Below are 23725 nucleotides of genomic sequence, written 5' to 3'. Positions count from 1 at the left end.
TCCCTGTGTTTGCCAATGGGAGATTGGACATTCAGTTTCTTCCCCTTATTCTTCCCTTGGGAAATTGTTGTTGTCATTATTTCTCTAAAGACCTGTCATTGGATAAACATTACTGGCATTTCCATTCATTGTACTCATCTGTAAAATGAAAGGGTTGGACTAGATGAACTGAAGTTACTTTCTAGCTCTAACCTTTTCTTATCATATGTTTCTTTTTAACAAATGTACCATATTGAAAACAATGTCAAAGTCTAAATGAAGATCATAATCAGAAACTATCCATCTTTTTTTCAGGCTTGGTAGAGAATATACCTTCATTCTCTCATCAGAAATAGTGTATTCTGATCTTTATTATCCTTCCACATGGAAGACATCATTGAAAATAACAAAGATGGAAGAGTTCATAAGTAGTGGAATGACTACATTGGGAAGCAATAGGCTCCCTGTCCCTGAAAATCTTCAAGCAGGGTTTGGGTGACTACTTGATGAGTAGAATATATAGGAGAGTCTCATTAAGGTTTGGGTTGGACTAGATAGCTTCTATACAGGGTAGGTTCCTTTTAGATTTGAGATACTGTCATCCTTCAATTCAATTCAGCAAGCAAGTATTATGCAAATAACTATGTAGAAAGTGCTGTGCTAGTATATAAAGATATGAAGAAATAAAATAGCCCTTTACTTCAAGAACTTACATTCTGAGTCAGTCAATAAACATTTATTAAGACACTAATAAGTATCATACACTGTATTAAGTCCTAGGGTTACAAAGAGAAGCAAAGGACAGTCTCAACCCACAAGGAGCTCAAAACAAGCAAATAAATATGTCCAAAATAAATGGAAAATAATGAACAGAGGGAAGACATTATAATTAAGAGGGGTTGAGGAAGGCTTCCTGTAGAAGATGGGATTTTAGGTGAAACTTGAAGGAAACCAGTGAAGTCAATAGTCAGAGCTGAGGAGAGAGAGCATTACAGGCATGGAAGACAGCCAGAGAAAATACCTGGAGCTGAAAGATGAAGGGTTTTGTTTGTGGAATAGCAGAGAAACTAACGTCGTCACTAGATCCAAGAAGATGTGTTAAGAAGTAAAGTGTAAAAGGCCTAGAAAAGTATCTGTGAGCAGGAGGGGAGTGATGTTATGAAATGCTTTGAATGCCAAATAAAGGACTGATTTTTTATTTGATCCTAGAGTTAACAGAGAGCCCCTGGAGTTTCTTGAGTGTGTTCATTTGGGTGGAGGGATGATACAATCTGAATTACACTTTAGGAAAATACTTCGGAGGTTGGATTAGAGAGAGGGAAGACTTCAGGCAGGCAGACTCACCAGTAGGTTATTGCAATAGTCCAAGCATGAGGATGGAGTAGGATGAGGATCCTACTCCAGATTGATGGTAGTGCCAGAAGAGAGAAAGGGGGGATATTCAAGAGATGTGGTAAGGGTGAAATCAACAGGCCTTATTTAAGATAATACTTCTTAAGTTCTGAGCCTGGGGGACCAGGAGGATGATAGTGCCCTGAACAGTAATAAGAAAGCATAGAGGAGATGAGGATTTAAGATAAAAGATAATGAGTTCTATTTGGGGTAGATTGATTTTTGAGGTGTCTAGTGAATGTCCAGGTTGAGTTGCCTGAAAGTCTGTTGATTGGAAGTCAGCAGAGAGATTAGGACAGGAAAGGTAGGTTTGAGGATCATCAGCATAGATATGGTAATTAAATCTATGGGAGCTAATGATATCAAGTGAAATAGTGTAGGTAGGAGAAGAGAAAGGGCTCAGGACAGAACCCTGAGAGACAACTATGGTTAATGGGCATGACCTGAATAATAATCCAGCAAAGGAGATTAAAAAGGACTGGTCAGAGAGATAGGAGAAGAACAAAGAGAAAGTGATGTCCCCAAAACCTAGAGAGAAGAGGGCGATTAACAGTGTCAGTGGTTGCAGAGAGTTTAGGGAGAATACGGAGTGAGAACAGGCCCTTTGCATTGGGCAACTAAATAATTTTGAAGAGAGTGACTTCAGTGGAGTGGTGAGGTCAGGAGGAAGGTGAAGTCACCTATTGTAGATGGCTTTCTCAAGGCATTTAGCCAAAAAGGGCAGAGGAGATATATGGTACAATAGTTAGTGGGGATGGAAAGACTAGGTGTGGCTATTTTTGAGGATGGCACAGATATGTGTGAGTTTGTAGGTAGCAGGGAAGGAGACAATAAACAGGGAGAAAGTGAAGCTAAGTGAGAGAAGGGACAAGAGAAGGGGTATTCCATTGGAGAGAAGATGGAATGGGATTGCTTGAACAAAGGTGAACTTTGGTCAAGAATGAGGCTACTTCATCATGTGAGACAGGTGGCAGAAGCTATCTGAGAGATAGGAGAGGAGGAAGAGCAGAGGAAAGAGAGCTCATGGTGAATAATCTCAAGGTTTTTTTCTATAAAATGTGAGGCAATGTTCTTAGCTGAGAGGGTGAGGGAAGAGAAAGCCATGAGAGGCTTTGAAGAAGGATGAAAAGGTTTGGAAGAGTGGGATAGTGGAGAGGCTTGTCAGGGTGGTTTCATAAAGGAAACAGAGGATTAGGATTGCCCAGTAGAGGTTGTATAACATAAACTTATAATGAATTCAGTCAGAGCAGTAGCACATGAGATCGACAACATGCAAATTACCACGTGCATACGAGATTGTGAAGTGTACAGGTGACCAATGATATTCCTTCCCCCTTTGTTTCTGGACATATTCTCATCTTAGGAGCTCATTTAAGTTTAGTGGCCATATGATGTTTCCTCTGGTGCTTGTAATTCCCTCTGTAGTTTTAGTGATTTTATATTAAATCAGAAGTTAAGAGTATAATCACACACCAATCCGAGCCCTCATTTAGGAAAATTCCCAACACTCAGGCACAGGTTTGGCACTCTGACATAATTTAAACTAGAGCTTCTTAACCTGGGGTGCACAAACCTTGTTTTTCTAAATTGATCTCTATAGTTGAGGAGATTGGTTACCTTTATAATCTTATGTATTTTATTTATGCTGTTAAAAATATTTTTCTAAGCAGGGGTGCAGAGGCTTTACCAGTCTATGAAATAAGTCCAAATCAAAAGTTTAGGAACCCCTGATTAGCATTTATATTTCTCTCTAGTTAATTCCTGGCCTCTTTGTGGTTGAAGGAGCCTGACTGAGGATCCTAAAATTGGGGGGTATAAAAGGCCAGCAGCTGCTTTGTGGTATCTATGTACGAAGACAGGCCTGTTGAGGGAAGAGGTACCTTGAGAAAACACTAGCTTTCTTCTCTATACTCCTACAGAGGTGGGTGCACCTGCTGGTTTCATTCCTCTGTCCTTTGCTCCTAGATGTATGTAGGGTCCTACAGCTCCCCTCAGTCTTTCTCTTCTGTTTTCGCCACAGCCCAAGGTGACTTTTTCTTTCTCCTTTTACCTTGTATTTCTGTTCTGCCAGTTTCCATCTAGAAATGGATCAGCTGTTCAGCTCCTCATATCTTCCTCTCCACTGGCAGATGTTCAAATTCATAAGTTCAGAACTGGGCGCTCCTATTTTATGTCAAGCCTCCCTTGCCAATACCAACACACTTACTTTGGGGCATCATGTCACTTTATCGAAAGGCTTTCTAAGATTTCAAAATAGTATCAGACTTTTCATATCTAGTATAAAACATTTTTCAAATTGAATTTTATTTTTTAATTAGCAAACATCTGCCTTCTCTCTATCTACCTCTTCAATTGAGAATGAAAGAAAAGCAAAACATCTACTATAAATATGTAGTCAAAGTAAAATAATTTTCCACAGAGGCCATGTCTAAAAGCAGTGTATGTGTGTGTGTCTGTGTGTCTGTCTATCTGTCTGTCTGTGTCTGTGTATGAGTGATTCTGAAAATTCTGAATCCTTCATCTGTCTGTCAGGAGAGGGGCCATTATGCTTTTTCATTGGTCCTCTTTCATGTTTGGTCATGACGTTGATCTAATAGCATAAAAAGGAGGCAGGTATAAGTAGACTGCAAAGGTGATAGAAAGACAGGTTGTGAAGGACTGTTAAAACCAAACAAAAGATCTGATATTTGATCCTAGAGTTAATAGGGAACTACTAACTTTATGGAAAGAGAGAGGTGACATTTTTAGCCCTGCACTTTAGGAAAATCATTTTGGCCGCTGAGTGAATGACGAATTGGAGAAGGAAGAAACTCGAGGCTTGGAGGCCAATTAGAAGTGTTTTACAATAGTACAAGTGAGAGGAGATGAGAGCTGGAACTGGGGTGGTCTCTGTATAGGTAGAGGAAAGAGAAGGGGTGTGAGAGAAATATTGTTAGGATAGAAATAACAAGATTTGACAACTGATCACCTATGTAAAGTAAGTCTGAGTAAGGAATCCCCATCCTTGGAAACTTTCATTATCCTTCAAGATTAAATACTTGGCACTTTCTCATCTATCACTACTACTCTCTCTCCCACTCTGAGTGGACCCTCTGATTAGAGGACTAAGTCATGAGCTCTAAAATCTCCATTTAGAGAGGGGACCCAGCACAATATTTTCCCTATTTCCCACCAACTGTACTGTGATGGGATTTCTTTGGACTTCTTAGTTATGCTTATCCACCAAGTTCATTCTCCTCTCACCTGACTTTTCAGCTTTTTTGTATATGTTGTCTTCTCCTATTAGACTCAGTTGCTAGAGGGCAATAACTGCCTTTTTGTTTGCAGTTGTATCCTCAGCACATAGCAAAGCACTTGGCACATAGTAGACACTTCATAAATGTTTATTACCTGACTGAGAAGTCATAGGCGACATGCAGGTTATGACCTACAGTGATTTTAAAATTGTCAGTGTTCTCAACAGTAATAGGAAAGTTGAAATGCAAAGAGAGTTCAGAGGAGCAAAATAATGAGTACTATTTTTGACGTACTGATTTTGAAATGCCTACAAGATATCTAGTTTGAGATATCCAAAAGGCAATGGGTAGTATGGAATTGGAGCTCAGATGAAAGACTATTTAGATCTGGGAATCATTTACATGTTGATGAAAATTGAACTAATGTGAATAGAAGAGAATACTAATACTTTGATGGATGGTGTGGACAGAAGTCAGGAAAGTCCTCATATGATTATGAATGTTCAGTGGATCAATCATGGAAGAATAAAAGGATGGCCATGCAGTAGTGAGGGCCCAAATGAGATTAGATTTTGTAAATTTTGTAATAAATCCATTTGACTCACAGTTTGAGTGGCTGTCAGTGCACTTTCAGGTTTGGGTTGTACTAGATGTCATGAAGGTCCTTTCCAACTCTATGATTCTGTGACTTGCTTTAAGAGAGTTCAGCAGTTCATGAGCAGGAATAGAGAAGGAGAGGTAGGGGTTGGTAGCTGAAGGGTTTGGCACACCAGAAATTGCAGTAGGACAAAAGAGGAAGAAGAAGAAATGTAAGGATAAAAGATTGTTATGGTCAGATAGAAGAATTAGATAGTTCTGGATTATAAAAGTAAAACAGTTATAAGTGATTGGCAGATCAAGGGTCTACCCATCTCTTGTATGTGGCTAAGGTGAAGTGAAGATGGAAGTATTGGGAGTTGAGAATTAAAACTAGGAGGCCAAGGTATCAAGATGTAAGTTGGATCACCAATAACAAAGGCAGAGCTGAGCACAGAGGATGACTGTAAGTCAGGTTCTAAACAAAACAATCTAGAGAAAACAACCTAGAGCAGTGATGGTGAACCTTTTAGAATCTTTTAGACACTGCATATGCCCCCAAGAACGAGTGGCCCCCACTCCTCAACTGCCTTACCCCAGATAGGAGTGAGAGAAAAGGAGGGAGTGGCCCAGGTGCTCTGCTCAGGGGAAGGAGTGCTTCCAATGGTCATTCCAGAGGGCTCAGCCAATTGGAAATACATAGATTGTAGATTCACAAGGCTCAGGTAGGCAGGTAGGGATAAGAGGGTTTCAGCAAACCTTGGGTCCATGTATGACTTTCCAGAGAGAGCCTAAAAACAGATTCACTCACTTCTGTTCCATGCAGCTTCTCTTCACATTAGAGGAATGTGTGTGTGTGTGTGTGTATACATACATATATATGTCATAGCTAGTAAGTGGAGAAGTGACCCCAAGAGCCCACAGTTTAGTGAGGAGTCAGTGGTCATTAAACCAAAAAGTAAAAATTTCTGGCACAATTGAGTCTTTTTTGCTTTCTATTGACCAGTATAACAGGAGTAAAAAACTGTTGAAAATGTGTTTGAGATCTTTTCCTGGGCACCTTTTATGTAATGAAAAGACTCTAACATATATTCTTCTTAGTCACAAGATTTAGAAAATTAACCTCTTTTCCTTGGGGGAAAGACAAAGAGTTTCTGGCTTCTGTCTCCCTGTTTAGGATGGCTATATTGCCAATCAGCTTTTCCTCCCCTATAATGTCAGCCTTGTGGAATGGGCAAACAAGAAGGGTTAAGCTTAAATCAAATGGAAATGTGTTTTGCAAACAGTGTCTTTGGAGATTGTAGCTGATGACAGTTGAATGCTTGATGTATTAATACAATCAGTATTTAACCTTGTGTAACTCTGCCTCATCAAATAATTCCCTCCACATTGATTGCATTAAGGGAGACCAGTGGTTTCTTGCTTTGGAAAATCTTAGAAGAATCTTTATAGGTAACTAAATGATCAGCTGATGTTTATTTGCATCCTAAGCTATCATCAATTATATAAAAGACAGTGTCTTCAAGTTGAAAGAATGAATTTTGCTTAACAGTATGTAATAAACAAAGTAGTCAGTCCATGGTACCAAAGAGTCATGCTGTAAAAATAGACCCATGGTTTGAAATTAGGGGTATTATGTAAATGTGACTCCCCCTACCTTTAAAACAATTTTTCTCCCTTTCATCTGAAATGCTGGGAGATTAATTCTGCTTTCTCTGTTCCTCCAGAGGGTGAGACAGGTGTGATGGATAATCTGCTGGAGGCCCTCCAGTCAGGTGCAGCCTTCCGAGATCGACGAAAGCGGATACCGAGAAATCCAGGTAGGACCCAGTTACAGCCATTATGCCCTAATGCAGACTCCTCCTTCACGTGCCATCAAGCACCCCTGCATGGAGGCTTGGCCCTCTTGGTCTTAGCCAGTGGCCCTGCTTTCCAAAGCTCAGCAGGCTACAATGATGTGATCACAAGGTTTAACTTGTAGAGTTTCCCCCCCCAAAAAAAATAGATCAAGAGCTTGTATTGTGTTCACTTCTGCATATTTTAAATTGTCATTTTGTGAATTCTTGCTTGATGAGAAGGGTATTTGAAATCAGAAGGAGAATGAAATTGCTAAGCTTAATTTACCATACAGATGTCCTAATGGTGCTTCACAGGTGAGGGGAGTGCCATGCAGCTCCTAGTTTCCATCGGGAGGGGCTAAAGTTATTTTGTAACCTGCTATCCAAAGAGCGGCCCAGGTGAATCCAGGGGTCAGAAAATCAGATCACTTTGGATATTTGGCTTTGCGATCTACTTGTGGTCTTACATTTGAATGTGGATTGATGGGAACATAAGGAAGTGTGCCTGGTTCTAAGCACACTGGAAGCCTAACTTTACAGACTGGAAACAGGCTCCTCCTTTTCCTTTCTCTAGCCCCTGCTAGAAAGGGATAATGGTACCTCCCAGACCATGGATACAGAGGTTCTGCCAAGCCATCTTGCCTTCCCTTTCCTGATTTAGCTAAAGAATAACTGGGCTCTTGGAGAGAAAAGGCTTCCTACTGGATTCCCAGCTGCTGTGGGAAGGAAGCATAAATAACAGAGAGTGAATAGTGTCAGTGAAGGGCCTTCTCACCTGCTTTACTTAGTAATTAGGTCTACTCAGACAAAATTGCATCAACTTTGGCTTGGCTAGACCACATGTCTAATAATACATTTTCAGATATTGGCACATTGACTGCAGATGAGTTAGAGACAGTGGCATGTCAGCAAGATAGAAAACAGTAAATATTAAAGCAATCTGATTCCGTCAAACTGTTGAAAAAAATGATCTGCTATGACCAGCTGCCCATAGTACCCCACCTATCCTATAGAAGAAAAGAGCAGGTAATAGGGTGTGCAAGTTGGCAGGAATCTGAAATGCTGATTTTTCTCTGCTCTTGATCATTAAAGATCAGGGCAACTGGCAGTGGGCATTATGTTGCTCATCCTTTCTAGCATTAATATTCTGTTGCGTTCAACTTGATTTTCTAGTCACGGCATGCTTGCAGTGTAATAGACGCTCTGCAGTCTACACGCCAAATGTGCAATTTTTTTCCTATTTGAAGTACATTCTCTTTAAAGATGGTATTAGAATAATTTAGCTTTCTCTTGTCTGAGGTTTCCTGAGTTCCTAAAATTTATTTTAAGTGTTGATGGGAAATTATTTGCCCAAGGGTACCTATGAATATGCTTCCCTGCTAATTGGGTTAGCTTCCCAGAGAAGATTGGTTCTGAGATAAGTTTGGATTGAGGGGAGACAAGTGGTTTGGCAGGTTGGAACAGCATGGAGATGAGAGACAGGAGAAGGTAATAAAGGAAATTAAATGGTATTTTGGAATGCACAAATTAATTTTGTTCCCTCACATGCTTAGTAATAGTACCTTAGCTGTACTGCTATTTCCTAAACTATCAGATCAGAAACACTCTGTGAAAAAGAGAGAGAAAATTGTTTCAATACCAACCGAATTCTACTTCATAAACAGAAAACTGTCTCTCATATTTTTACACACTTTTTTTTCAAATGGGTTGAGACTATTTGGAAATGAGAGACAGACAGAGGGATGGGGTGAGGGGCACAAGTAGAGGGCATGTGCCCAGGCAAGGAGAAGAAGGGCCACATTCTCCTCTCAGATTGGAGCAAAGGAAGAGAACATGAGTTAAGATGGAAAGATGCTGAGAGGTACAGCATGGGGAAACTGAGAACCCTCCCAAGAGAGAATGGTGATCTCCTCATAGAAGTAAGAAAAAGGCCATGTGCTGGGCTAAGAGGCAGCAGGGGATATGCACTTGGGGCCTATGGCATTTGAAAGCACCTATTCCTGATCATCTCCATTGGGTTAGTGACTCCTACATCCTCCTTTTCTAATTTCTTTGTGTCTCAAGTCTCTATGGCCAATATTTATTGCTATGGAATTGCTTTAGCCTTTTGCCTTCTTAGTTAGCTCTTGATAACTTAACTACAGTTCTATGTGTAGTATAGTTTTTTAAACCCTTGCCTTCTATCTTAGAACTGATACTAAGTAAGTATTGGTTCTGAGGCAGAAGAGTGTTAAGGACTAGGCAATCTGGATTTAGTGATTTGCCCCCATTCACATAGCTAGGGAGTGTCTGAAATCACATTTGAAAGCAGAACTCCCATCTCTAAGCCTAGCTCTCTATCCATGAGCCATCTAGCTGGCCCATGTAATTCAGTTCTAATCACTTTTTTATTTGGTCAATTTCGAACATTATTTCTTGGTTACAAACATCATTTTCTATTCCTCCCTCCTCTCTCCCCGCCCCTCCCATAGCCGAGGGGCAATTCCACTGGGTATTACATGTGTCCTTGATCAGAACCCATTTCCATGTTGTTGGTATTTGCACTAGGATGTTCATTTAGACTCTACATCCCCAACCATATCCCTTCGATCCATGTGATCTAGCAGTTGTTTTTTCCTTGGTGTTTTTACTCCCACAGTTTTCCTTGTGCATGTGGATGGTGTTCTTTCTCGTAGATCCCTCTGGGTGGTTCAGGATCACTGCATGGCCACAAATGGAGAAGTCCATTCCATTCAATTGTACCACAGTGTATCCGTCTCTGTGTACAATGTTCTCCTGGTTCTGTTCCTCTCACTCTGCATCAATTCCTGGAGGTCGTTTCATTTCACATGGAATCCCTCCAGTTCATTATTCCTTTCAGCACAATAGTATTCCATCACCAACAGATACCACAATTTGTTCAGCCATTCCCCAATGGAAGGGCATCCCCTCCTTTTCCAATTTTTTGCTCTAATCACTTTTAAGAAGCATTAATATTATGGAAAAAGAGAAAATAAAGCCGTGAAATCAATGGGAGGACCTGGGTTCAAATCTTACCTTGGAGTGTCTCTCTGTAACTCTGGGAAAATTACTTAATCTCTCTGTAACTCAGTTTTCTCATTTATATAATAATGGAGTTGGACTTGGCTTCTGAGATCTGTTTCAGCCCTGCATATATGATCCTTTGAAGTGAGAAAACAAAACTTATAGCCTGGAAAAAAGAGAAAATTCTAGAGAGAAGGTGCTAACTTCATATATATATATATGTGTGTATAGATGGATGTATCTTGGGAAAATAACAGTAAAATAAAAAAGATGTAATTTCATATTTCAGAAGAGACAGGGACAAGAAACAATGCCCAACAGCAAAGAAAAGAATTACAGGTCTGGGATTTGGGAAGAGATATTAGGTAGACAATCTTATTCTTCACTTTGCTGAAACTGTAAAGCATGTGCTCTAATTACAACCAAACACCATGTCTAAAAGGTAGCTAACATGACAAATATATATATATATTTACCCCCCCAAAAAAATTATGAAGATAAATCTGAATGTTATCTTGAGAAATTGCTATGGCCTAAAGAAAATGTTTCATTTTAATGTAGCCCTTTCTAAATTGAATATGCACATCTTACTTTTTTCTATCTTACTTTAAACTGATTCCATAATTTTCTTTGTGACCTCTAAAGCACTCCTTTTATAGCAGCCTACATTTCCTTGTCATCTTCAAAGTAGATTCTGTGTAAAAAATGATTTGAACGATTATTTTCTCTGTGTAATGGTCTAGTGTCATTCAGAGAGAATGGAATGCATTCAACTAGAAATTTTCCTTCATTTGTAAATGAATGTCCACCTTTTCGATAATGACTAGTTGATGTAGTCACTGCAGTAACTGTCATTTGGTTCCAAAGCTGCAATAATGAAGTCTTAGGATTTGGTCATTTAAATCTGATAAAATTGGTCACATGACTTAGTGCTCTTAATATTAGAACATGAGGAGCAGCATGGGATAGGAAATAGAGCTGAACTGGCACCGTGAAGTCGACTGGACATGGGTTCAAGTCTTTCCTTCCCTCTCTCATGAATTGTCTGAGCACAGAGCTGGAATGCACTGCATAATAAACTCTTAGAATATCCTATTTTTAAGCTCAGCTCCACCTTCCACCTGAGGCTTTTGCTGATCTCTGCTGCTGCCATAGACTCACCTTTCCCTCCACCACCATTACCTTGTATTTATTTTTCATATATTTATATAGGCAAATTGTATCTGCCTCTAGAATGTAAACTCAAGAACAAGGACTGCTACTTTTTCTTCTTTATATTCCTGGCACTGAAACCTGCCCTATAATAAATAATAAGTCCATAATAAATGCGTGGTTTAACCCATCTATACTCCAGGCAACTTTTTAGTACTATGAGTTACAGTCAGATTGCCAGCCTGCATCTGTGGAAGACGTTTCCTGTGCTAGGAGTTCACCTCCCCACAAACAAACCAGCAAACAAAATCAAATCAGATTAAATGAGGTAACATACATAAAGTTCTTGTCATGTCTTAAAGCTCTGTATGAATGTTGGTTATCATCATCATCATCATCATTATAATCATGTCTGTACAAACAAAATATCTGACCTCTGTGTGTTTAAACAAATGATTAAAATCAGTTTAGTGATCATTTGAGAAAATTGGATTAAGAGCCAGGTCTAGAGGTCCTGGGTTCAAATATGGTTTCAGCTGCATGACCCTGGGCAAGTCATTTAACCCCCATTGACTATCCCTTACCACTCTTCTCGCTTGGAACCAATATACAGTATTGATTCTAAGATGAATGGTAAAGGTTTAAAAAAAAGAAAAAAGAAGTGATCCTAGACTCATAGGATCTGAGACTTGGAAGGGACCTTTGTAGTCATTTAGACCAGGTCATAGTTAGGACTATTTACAGTTTCTCAAACAAATAATCATCAGAATCTCTGCTTGACTTCCAATTCAGTGGAATTGAACACACACTTGTTAAGTCAAAGACTTCATCTCTAGTTATAGGAAATGAAGTCATCATTGGAATGAATATCATTCATTGTACTTTTCTTTGCTCAGTTTATAAAAACTGTCTGTGACTATATTTTATCATATTGTGGTTAGGTGGGATGGCTGCCTGATTTCTAGCAGTTAGGTACAGCAAGAACCCACTTCATGGACGGACTGCATTTCACAAATCTGTTGGAAACTCAGAAGTTGTTTTCCCTTTAAAACAATATTATAATAGGCCAACATCTCAAATTGTAAACCAAGATAGTCAAAATGGATATTTGATCTAGAAATAAAGAATGATACATAACAAACTAGGGGAAGCGCAGAAAAGCTTACCTGTCAGACTTATGGATAAGGGAAGAATTCATGACATTAGAATTAGAAGAATTAAGACATAGAAAACCTAGTGGAAAGTGAAATGGACAGTTTTCATTATATCAAATTAAAAATGCTTTGTAAAAACAAAACCAATGCAACCAAAATTAGAAGGGGAAACAAAAATTGGGAAAAACATTTTATAGCAAGTGTCTCTGAGAAAAGCCTCATTTCTCAAGTATATAGAGAATTGAGTCAAATTAATAAGAACACAAAGCATTACCCATTTGAAAAATAGTCAAAGGATATGAACTGGCAATTCTCAGAGGAAGAAATTGAAACTATCTATAGCCATATTAAAAAAATGCTCCAAATTACTATTAATTAGAGAAATGCAAATTAAAAGAACTCTGAGATACCACCTCCTACCTATTAGCTGGGCTAACATGACCAAAAAAAAAAAAGAAAATGATAAATATTGGAGGGGATGTGGGAAAATTGGGATACTAATATACTTTGGGGAGAACTGTGAGAGCACTATGCAATTAAAACTAAATGTAATCTCTTGAGGGAGGGAGGAAAAGAATCTGAATTGCAAAATGTTAGAAAATAATTGTCAAATTTTCTGAGCAACCGAAAAAGAAAATTAAAGAAAATTTAAAAAAAAACAACAGTTTGATTCCAAGGTTGGATCCCAAAAGTTTTTTTTTACTTATATAGTTAAAAGTAATAAAAAAACTTTCCCATAATGTGACCAATTTTAGAAATATATTTGTTTAGGTATATATAAAATGTGTATTTTAAAATAGATGTCAAAAACTGGTGCTTAAGAAAAAGCTAGCTTACTTAGAAGATGAGGAGGTAAATGAAGACTTTGGGGGAACATTCATTCTCATGGCCTATTGCACTTTCAAAGGTTTAAAAACCCATTGAAATGTAAGCCCTCTGGAAGCAAGAACTGGTTTGCCTTTTTGAATGTATCCTCTTAACCTAACATAGTACAGAGCACATAGTAGGGGTATGGAGTGGGAGAAGAAGAACGAGCATCATTGCCTTCTAGGGCCCAGGCCTAGTGTTAAGCACTTGTTGGAGTCTTGCATTTAATAGATGCTTTCTTGATTGATTGTTGAGTTTTGGTGCTACTCACTCACTCCCAAACTGGTGACATGCCCTCCCTGGGTTGCCAGGTGGCACAAATTGTGATCAGGATCCTTCATTTGACTCAAAAGTAGAAGAAACAGTGATCTTGAGGTAGCTAGTTTTGCTTTGAAAGAGAGAAGAAGAATGGAGTGTTAAAGAGAATCAGCAAAGAGATTGTTGTAGGTGAAATCAGAGGAACCAAAAATGTGGTCAGGTGATTATTTTCCAAATCAAAAATCAGGAAACCTGGTTGGTGAATTTTGTTGCTTGTACAGTTGTGTATACTTTGGGGGCACAGAACAAGGTTAGCACATTTTATGATCAGATGAGGAATACTGTGTTACATACTGAGCTAAAGATAAGGAATAGAAACTATTGAACAAGGCAATAAAGATCTTCTCAGATTCCTCCATTTTTATAAATGAGGATTCAAAAGCTGAAAAGGTTAAAGGATGTATCTCCAGTTACCTAGTAAATACTTAAGTTAGGATTAGAACTCAAGTCTTTTGCTTTCAAAATCAATACCCTTCCCATTCTCTCACTTAGCTTCCTTCCTACTAGACTACACTTCTTAATATGGGTTACTATGCATGCATTTGCTTGAAGAGTTGCATCCTCTTCTTTAGCCTGTGATTCTCCAACTTTGATGACTTAGGTATATTTCTACAGCTTGTTCATTAACTTGATTCATCCAGTTGGCCAAAATGTTGGATCTTTCGAGACATTTCAATGATTGGGGCAAGGTAAGCAGTGTGGCGATATATTTTAAAATTAGGACCATCTTGAACAATTTGTATCTTTGTACAAACTTCCTGAGGAGATGAAAGAAAATGGTTGGTATAGCATAATGCAATGGGGATAGTTCTTCGTATTACCCTGTGGGGGTTCTAGGAGAAATTGGTTGTTTTCTAGAATGAGGCAGGAGTTCATCTCCAGGGAAAAGGAGCCCTGTGCAACTAGCCATTTATATGGATGGAACTGGCCTGGGCGTGTTGTCATTGTGTTAGATAGCAAGCATTAATGTTGGTTCATTTGTTCGAATTTTAATTCTTTTTCCCCCAGATTTCACTATGATCATATCTAATTTTGCCTGCTTAGCCTTGAGCAGGTTTTTATTTTCATTGTTAAATGCTATTAATTGACAAGATTATTTCATTTGATTTCTCTTTCTCTGAGTACTTTGCACCAAACTTTATAAAATGTCTTCCCCTTTTGAGTTCATTTCATTTGTTTGATCATTTTTTGTTTGGGCTTCCCCCACTTTCAATTTCATTTCTTAAGGGCATTTTAATTTTGGAGGGATATGTAAATATGCTGATTAATAAGTTCCAGGGCAGTATATCAAAGAAGCAAGAAAAGTGAGGGTTTGAATACTCTCTCTTCTTGATCACATCCTTTGACAACAGCTAGAGGAAAAATTGAACACAGATCATGTTATGCCCTATTTATATGCAGAATTGTTCTAAGCAAGCACTGATAATGTTCTCTGTAGAAATTTCAATCACTTTTGCTTGTCTTTTCTCCAACATAATATAATCAAGTCAGCTGCCCATTTCTTCACTCTGGCAGGACAGCGGGCGATAAGGTCATATTCAGTTGACTTTTGTGTGAACATGAATTTAGCAGACTTACTTTTGGTATTGGTGTATGGGGTAAAGTTAGGACAAGCAATTATTATGCAGCAATAACTGTCTTGGTGGTTTTCATTCCACGGCTCAAATTCATAGCCTTGCAAATGTTAATGACTTAACTCTCCTAACCACCTGCTTAGTTTTGATTCAGCAATAGATGGTTGGTCCCTGTACATATCAGATGGATGATTTGGGGCGAGGGGGACAGGAGAGGAGGGCAAAGCAGACTGGTGTTTTCATCAGTGCAGGAGAAAGTGCTTCTGTTAGTGCAGATTGGCATTGTCCCTGCTTCTTGCAGCCTTTGAGCATTGCCTAGGACACTGAGGGGTTATATGCCATGCTTACTCTGAGTCACATGGTATCATAGTATGGAAGAGAGACAGGATTAGAACCCTTGTCTTCCTGAATCGGCTCCTTGCAGATCTAAAATAGAAACTTAATATGGGTACCACTCAGTGGGGATATTTTATAATACGGGTGGCCGAAACCACCAGACATCCATCATACTTATAATATGTATTGGGACTTATAATTTTATATACATATATATATACACACACATATATATCTATAATAAGTAATGGGACTTAAAGTTCTCATCTCTAGAAAACCTCTCTATGTCATTTGCTGTTTACCATCCTGGACTCAATTCTCTCTATGGCCAGGGACCAGCTTCTTTATGTCTTCTTGAGCAAGAATGACAGAATACAATTCTGGTTCTCTCAATCACCCAGTCTGTCAGTACAGATTCAATTTTCTGCCCTAGGAATCATTAAGTCAAGGAGCACCTATTAAGTGCCTACTCTTTACCAGTGATTGCTCCAGGCACTTGAGCTCCAAAGACAAACAAAGCAATTCTTGACCTTGCAGAACTCATAATATACATGAGAATAACTATGCAATATAGAAAGCTCATAACACACACACATATATAAGGAGTGAGAACATGTTCACATATAAGTATATGCAAAATAAATGCAAAGTCATTTTTTTTGTTTGGGGGAAAGAGATGGGATTAGAAGAATCAATTAAGACCTGATGGGGGGACATGGTGTTTGAGTTCAAAGTTGAATGAAACTGGGGATTCTGAGAGGTCGAGATGAAGAGGAGAAAGGGAGGCAGGAGATGGGGTAGTCAAGAGAGTAAAGAGGAAAAATTTATAATAAGCCTACGAGGTCAACTGGGGCCAGGTAGTAAAGGGCTTCAATGCCAAGCTTCTGAGTTTGTCCTGGAGGTCATGGGGAAGTAATGGGATAATAGCTGCTGTCTAGTCCCAGCCAAGGTGGAAAGACATTCTTTACTCTGATGTATGTAACAAGTAGTCATCCAGCCTCTGTTTGAAGCCTTGGGCATCCCACTTCTTTTGTGAGTATCCCCTTCCACTTTGGGATAACTCCAGTCTTTAGAAGGTTTTTCCTGGTATCAAGATTTGTAGATATAGAAATAACAAACAAAATGATCACAAAAGAAACTTAATAAAACTCATATGAAGTGATGCAAATAGAAGTAAGCTAAACCAGGAGAACACGGTACAAGGTAACTACAATAGTATATCATGAACCACTGGGAATCACTTAACTATTATCAACAAGGAAAGGATCCAGGACTACTCTAAGGGATTCATGACAAAAAGAGATCTCCACTGCCAAAGAAGGAACTGATAGAGTCCAAATTCAGTTTGAAGACTATCATTCTATCATTCTTCACTTTATTTCCTTCATGAATTTTTTTCTCTACAGTAAGCAATATGTATCTTGTTTCACAACATGACAAACATGGAAATGTGTATTAGATGATAACATATGTACCACCTATGTGATATTACCAGCCTTCCTGGGGAATGGGGAGGCACAAGAGGGAAAGAGAGAGTACAGATAGCAAAATGTCAGAAGAAATTATTATAAATTGTTTTGACATGTAATCTGAAAAAAAACTAATTTTTTAAAAGATTTGTAAATATGTCCATAGACAGAGAGGTTCAAGCTTTAGGAAGAAATGGGCCACAGATGGAAGCAAGGACATGACAGAGGTAACATGGGACATTGATTCCAAATGTAACATTCTTTTCAAAGGTCCTTGGTTCAAATCCCAGATCTTTTCACTGAATATCAGGCAGGTCCTTGTTGCCTCTTGGGGCCTCAGTTTCCTTCTCTGTAAAATAAAGAAGTTGTACTGGATGAACTCCAAGGTTCCTTCCAGCTGTAAGTCTTTGCTAATAAGTAGAGAAGGTAGCCTTGGCAAAGAGGAAGTCATCTTCCTCCTCTGAGATTGGAAGTGGAGAAGACTCATGAGATGGGAGGTTGGTGGAGTTGTGAGCCCTTTCCTTTAGGTAAGCTTTCCCATCACAGGGAGCTTTGAATATAGAGAGGGTACTGATAAATATGGAGAACTGAATTGTGCTGCACCCTAAATGGAATTGTGCTGGAGCAGAGTTCATTTTCTGGGTACTTTTGTATCCAGTATGCTCCCTTCCCCTGACCTTTCCATTCAGTGCCACCTCAATTAAACAGGGGAAAGAAAATTTCAGATTGATATCACCTCTGCTGTCATCCTATACCGTGACTCTCCTTATGTACTTTATGCATATGTTTGACCATTGCCTCTTGCCATTGTGAGCTCAAGTCACATTTATTTCCACCCTGACAGAACTGTTCTGACTATGAAGCTCCTAATTACTTACTGGTTGAAATAAAAAAAAATTCATACAACATCAGTAATTATGACAATAATGCTCTGTATTTAAAGTTGATCTAAATCGTCTCATGGCACCTTCATGTCAATCTTTCCAGTGGCCCCCTAATAGAGGGAGATGTATAGGCACTGGGAGAATTGACAAGTTATTTACTAACCATCCCCAGTTTTGCATTGGCTTCTTGGGTGAATTGATCTAGTTGAATTTTGGGGTTTTCATGCAGTATACAGGACTATTCCAAAGCTTTCTGCTGGTTGTCCCAGGATGAGGGTCCATACTCACATTTTTCCTTTTCAGTGGGAAAATTTGGTCTTGGGATTTCTGGGTTTATGGGTCTTTTCCATTATTTGCCTGGTATGTATATAGAATAGAACAAGCAATCCAGTTCCTTCTGAGCAGTGAACAGGAATTTTTCAGGTCATACATTATTCATAACTTTCTGCAGTGGTTTCAGAAAGTCAGTGTAGATCTTGAACTAAAAGGAAAGAAGGAGAAAATGGATATTGTTTTTATAGTTGTTTGGAAAGTTAGTCTTTCACAGCCCAAATTGTTCTCATCTCCATTGTACAATAATGTTATATGTTATATCTCTGGCAATGGTGCATCATTTTCATAGACTCTTAGGAACGTCAGAGATAGCGTAATCCAACTTCCCACCTCATTTCAGAAATCACATCCATAAAGACCCTTGAAAGGTTGTCATGTAATCTCTGCTTGAACATTTCCAGTGATGGGGAGTTCACAAAGGGGGAAAAATCATACCATTTTTGAACCATGCTGATTATTAGACCATTTTCCCTTCTATGCAGTGAAAATCTACTTTCCCTTAAAAATTAAAATGAAGAATATTTTTGTATTTACTATCTTTGTCATCCTCTTCCTCCCCTATCAGTTCATCAGTTATCCATGAGGGTTGAAAGATGCTTCCCACAGGGAAAGGTGTGCCATGGAACAAAAGCCCATGACCCTACTGTGTTGATAATCCATGCTTTTCAATTATTTACACCAGTGCTCACCTTCAGTGGCGCAGATAATTGGGAGTTGACTATTGGTAGTTCTTGTGGATTTAATTTTACTGCAATATCACAAGTTAATTGAAATCAAATGGAAAAATGATTTTGAGAAAAGGCAAAGACAAAGATGAGAGCTTGTTTTTAGCTGTAACTCTCTCTCCTGGTATATGGATTTCATTTTATTGTCAGAATTAAAATGAATTCTCTATACCCAGAGAGGGAATTGCCTCAGATAGGCCTAGTTTCAAGCCCATTTGGTGTTTTATACTTTTCCTCCATTTGTTTTTCTTGGGTATGTTAAAGTTCTCAGGGGCTGAGGGCTTCATCTTTTGCTCCCCTTTACTTCCAGGCTAATCAAAAGGAAAAGAGAGAACATGATAGCTTGCAAAGTAAATACAGCACTGGGTAATTCTATCACTTGGAAAGTTTGCCAATCAAGAATGTCTTACAGTTTCACAAATATCCCTATGGGCTCTATCTTTAGGGATAGAAGAGGGTTCCCTTAGTTTCATCTTTGCTTCATTGGGGTCTATAGCTGTGAAGTGAAAAAACTGGACTAGCCTCTAGTTTTTCTAGATATATGTGACAGTAGGTTGGACTTGGGGAAAATGATTGCCAGAAGGCAATGAATTCATTATATAATGCAAAGAGGCTAATTGTTAGCACACTTTTTTATTGGTTTTTGAGCAGTTTTCATTGAGGGCAGATGGTATCCATACTGATGAAATCACACATCTTCAAAGTTAACAGTATCTGATTTGGGGAGGGGGAATCCCTTTCTCCTGGAAGAGGGTCTAAAACTACCTATATTCTTTCCCCTTTTAAGCTCTTTGTATATCTCTGCCCCAAAAACAAATGTGTACCATGTATGTAGCAACCCTTCTCTGAGTCAATGAGAAGAGACTTGGACATATAATCTAGTCTTGAATCTTAGGTTACAAAAGGAAAACTCGCATCCCCAGCATATTGTAGATTCATCAACAAAGGCAATATTTTAGGGAATTTCACCTAGAGGGTGCAGTTATCAGAACATTATGGCTCCCAAAAGTGCTGACCTGCTTCCGCTTGTTGATCTTTCTTGACAGGTGAGCAGTAATAGAAATGTATTTTACACTAAAAATAAATTCTGATGTAGTGTTCCAATCAAATGATTTTTCAAGGAATTAAAGATAGTTTTGAAACTTGGAATGGAGTAGAATAAAAGGAGTGAGATATCCTTAAATACCAAGTCTAGCAAAGTGGGCTTTTTTCCTCCAGATTCCATAAATGTTATTGACCAGTTTTTATGGCCTAGTTAGGACTGAAACTTTCTGCCCAAGGAAGATGTAGAGTTTTTTTTTAAAAAAGCGTCCAAGAACTAAAAGTATGGTCAACTTCACATTGTCAATCCAGATTACCTGTGTTGCAAATTAACCTCAAAATGCAAGTCCATTTTTCCAGCCCTCCATGTATTATGGGTCAGAGAAATTCCTTTTAAGTTTCCTGCCTTTCCTTCATGCTACCTCAGCAGCCCCTCCCAGCTCTGTGAAATCTCCCAGTCTACCTCTGGGTATCTTCAAGTCTCTGCTTTCTCCTTATTTGGTGACTCTCAGAAATCAGGCTCTGACAAGATTTAAAGCATGAGGGTCTTTCCTGTGTCATTCTTTGTACTCCCTTTTTTATGGAGGAAAAATAAATGAGAATGTTTGCAATCCACTATCCTTTTAATCCTTTTAAGGGATTCAATTATTTCAGTAGTGCAAGATAAAAACTTAGTGGTGAGGAATGGGAAAAGGTACCATTTAGAGAACAGGTCTAAGGGCCAATCCTTGAAAAAGGTTTACTTTTATACTTTGTTGTTTTTTTTCACCTTGTCTTCTAGCTTCCTGCCCTTTTGGAATTTTATCTCTTTTTTGTGGGAACTCAGGAACTACAATGATTGCAGCTATCAGCAGCTGAGCTGTGCTCTCATATCAGAAAAAAATAATAAATAATTTCATTCAAATAAATTTTAGTAAAATATTTGTTGATTGCTTTACCATATGTGAAGTACAGTGTGCTAAAGCCTGTTCAAATAACCAAGAGTTGACTCCAAAATTTTTATTTTGAAACAGAAAAATTCTACCCAAAGATGAAATTACCTGGGAATGAAATCTTGAACAAAAAAATCTCTTCCAATTACATTGTTGATCGTTATGATTAAAATTATCTTGCAAAATAGAAAAAGTGATATAGGTCTCCATGGCTCTGTCAATATCAGGGGCAACCCAAGCAGAGTCATGCAGCTTATTAAGTAGATCTTTAGGGGCTCATTTAACCTCTCCATTGAATATCCCAAGACATCGTTAATTGGTGATCGATTGCTAATTTAGAGCTGGTCCATCAACCTATCGGCAACCAACCTCCCCACAGGTGGACAGGTCACTGTATGCAGGAAAAATACCCTGGTACCCTTCATTTATTAACCACATTTTCTTATAAAAGAAGATGTTGCTTGGGATTCCCAAGGACAAAGAAAATGCAAAAAGCAGCAGATTGAATGGTATCTCTGATCCAGATCCCAGGCACAGGAATACACAGTAATTCTCCCTAATATATAGGAATTAATAAAGTATATGAAAAATAAATTCTCACTTTATTTCCAACATAACAAATTGAGGTGTGTATAATTTAAAGAAAAATCAACTCTGGATTTCAGTAGGTTAGATGTTTCAGAAGATTGGTCTTTTGTCCTCCATCTTTCTAAATCCAATTCTAAAAAATGCTAGAGGACTTTGGAATGGGTCTACAATGAAGCTATGTTCTAGTGAGGATTTTTTACATAGCAAAATGTGGAGCTACCTAGGGTTGTATGGACTGTACTTTGTAAATATAGAAGCACTATACCATTGAGAGGTTTGGTTGGCATTGTAATTATTGCAGGAATACACAAAAGAGCTTTGATTTTTGCAGGCCGGGAAACTGTGTGGGGGAGACTTCCTCTACTAATGCAGCAGAGTTTACATGTCTATGACATTGTTGCTAAGGCCTAGGGAGCTGCTGGAGGTCCACAAAGGTCAAAGGAATTGTCCAAAATGACACAGCTATGTCTAGGGATGGATCAGAGCTCAAGTCTTCAGAACTGCAAGCCTGCCTAGTGTGGGATGGCTTCAGAACCAGAATTAATCAATATAATTTTTGTTAGGATTATTATAGAGGGATGATTTTCCTGCCAATTTTAGGATCCAGGCCAATTCATTGAGCATTTATTAAATGCCTACAGTGTGGAAAAGGCTGAGAAAATACCTTGCTAACAGGGTGGGAAGTTCAGCTCCCTTGAGCCTCCACACCTTCACATACTCCTTCAGCTTCTGCTGCCAGCTGGGGAAGATTTGACCTCAGGGCTCATTCATACTGTATCAGCCTAATCTAGTAATCAGCAGAGCAAAGAAAAAGCCCCTTCAGGAGAGAATAGCCCAAACCTACAGATCTAGCAAATAATCAGAGGAGCAAGATTACAGCCAATGACAGGGGGGGGAGGAAAAAATATGAGTAACAACAGAAAAAGGAAATCACAATCAACAGCTTCTATCTAGGCAATGAACAAAGAGCAAATAGAAGAGAGGAGGACCAAGGAACACCAAGCAAAAATGCAGAAGTTCCAGTGAATTGGACACAGGCTTTGGAAGAGTTCAAAATACAAATTTAAAAAAAAATTAAGAAGAGTGGCTGAAGACAATTTGAAAAAGCAAAAGCAAAATAAGTCATCTGGAAACAGAGGCACATGAACTAAAACAAGAAAACATTGTCTTGAAAATCAGAATTAACCAACCTAAAAAGGAGGCAAAGCAGGTGAAAAGATGACCAAAAATCTTTCTCTCTCTCTTATCTCACTATTTCTCTCTTGTCTCTATCTCTTTATCTCTCTCTCTTTCTCTCTCCCTCCCATCTCTCTCTTATCTCTCCCCTTCTTTCTCCCTTATCTCTATCTTATCTTGCTCGCTCTCCTTTATCTGTCTCTTTCTCTCTCATATCTCTATCTCTCTTTCTCTCTTTTCCCTCTCTTATCTCTCTCTTTCTTTCTCTCTTATCACTCTCTTAATCTCTCTTTCTCTCTCCTTCCCTTCTTCCCTCCCTTTCTCTCTCCCACTCTCTGTCTTCTCTCTGTGTCTCTTTGTCTCTGTCCTCTCTCTCCCTCTCCTCCCTGTCTCTGTCTCTTTTTTCTCCCTGGCTCTCTGTCTCTCCCTCCCCCTCTTTCTCTTTTCTCTCTCTCTTTCCCGAACTCTGTCTCTCTCTGTCTCTGTGTCTCTGACTCTCCCCTGTCCCTCACTGTCCTTAACCCTACTGAACTTCCTCTCCCTCCTCCCCCTCATACTTTCTCTTACATTCTTAATGACACTACTTTCTCCTAGTCTTTTTCCTATTCAGCTGACTGCTTCTTTTCAGTTTCCTTTACTAAGTTACTATACATATTCCACCTTCTAAACATAGGCTACTCCTTGTAAGCATTCTCAAACCCTTTCTTTTCTTGCTATATATACAACATTCTCTGTGTTCTCATCCTGTCCCTTGGGTTCAATTAGGATCTCTAGGCAGATGAATCACATTATTAATCTCTCTCCTAAATTCCAGCCCTACGTTACCAGGATCTATGGGACAGCTCTTAGTGGATTTGACCTTGGCATCCCAACATCAACATAACCAAAACAGGACCCATCTCTTCTCCCACTAATCTCCCTTTCTTCCAAGGAAAACATTATCCTTCTATTTTATGGGTTCATAACCTATGAGTCATCTCCAGCTCTTTGCTCTCTCTTATCAATGAGTTGCGAAGTCGTGATTCTTCCTCCACACATCTCTCAAATTAATCCAATTCTCTTTACTCACCTAGCCACCACTCTAGGTCAACAAATCAAGAATTTATTAAGTGATGATTCTATCCCAGGCAC

At 38.8% G+C, this 23725-nt stretch overlaps 1 protein-coding gene across 5 annotated transcripts in view; it reads left to right on the top strand.

Moving 5' to 3' along the window:
* The window catches only part of DIAPH2 (diaphanous related formin 2), a 931826-nt gene that overhangs the window by 762824 nt on the left and 145277 nt on the right, over window positions 1-23725 (top strand). For all 5 annotated transcript variants that reach the window (XM_056809150.1, XM_056809153.1, XM_056809151.1 and 2 more), the window contains one exon: window positions 6911-7003. In XM_056809150.1, coding sequence (XP_056665128.1) covers window positions 6911-7003 — 93 coding nt within the window. The remainder of the gene's footprint in view (window positions 1-6910; window positions 7004-23725) is intronic.

Source organism: Monodelphis domestica, chromosome X, assembly GCF_027887165.1.
Source record: "Monodelphis domestica isolate mMonDom1 chromosome X, mMonDom1.pri, whole genome shotgun sequence".
NCBI classification, from domain to species: domain Eukaryota; kingdom Metazoa; phylum Chordata; class Mammalia; order Didelphimorphia; family Didelphidae; genus Monodelphis; species Monodelphis domestica.
This window is presented reverse-complemented; position numbering and strand designations above follow the sequence as displayed.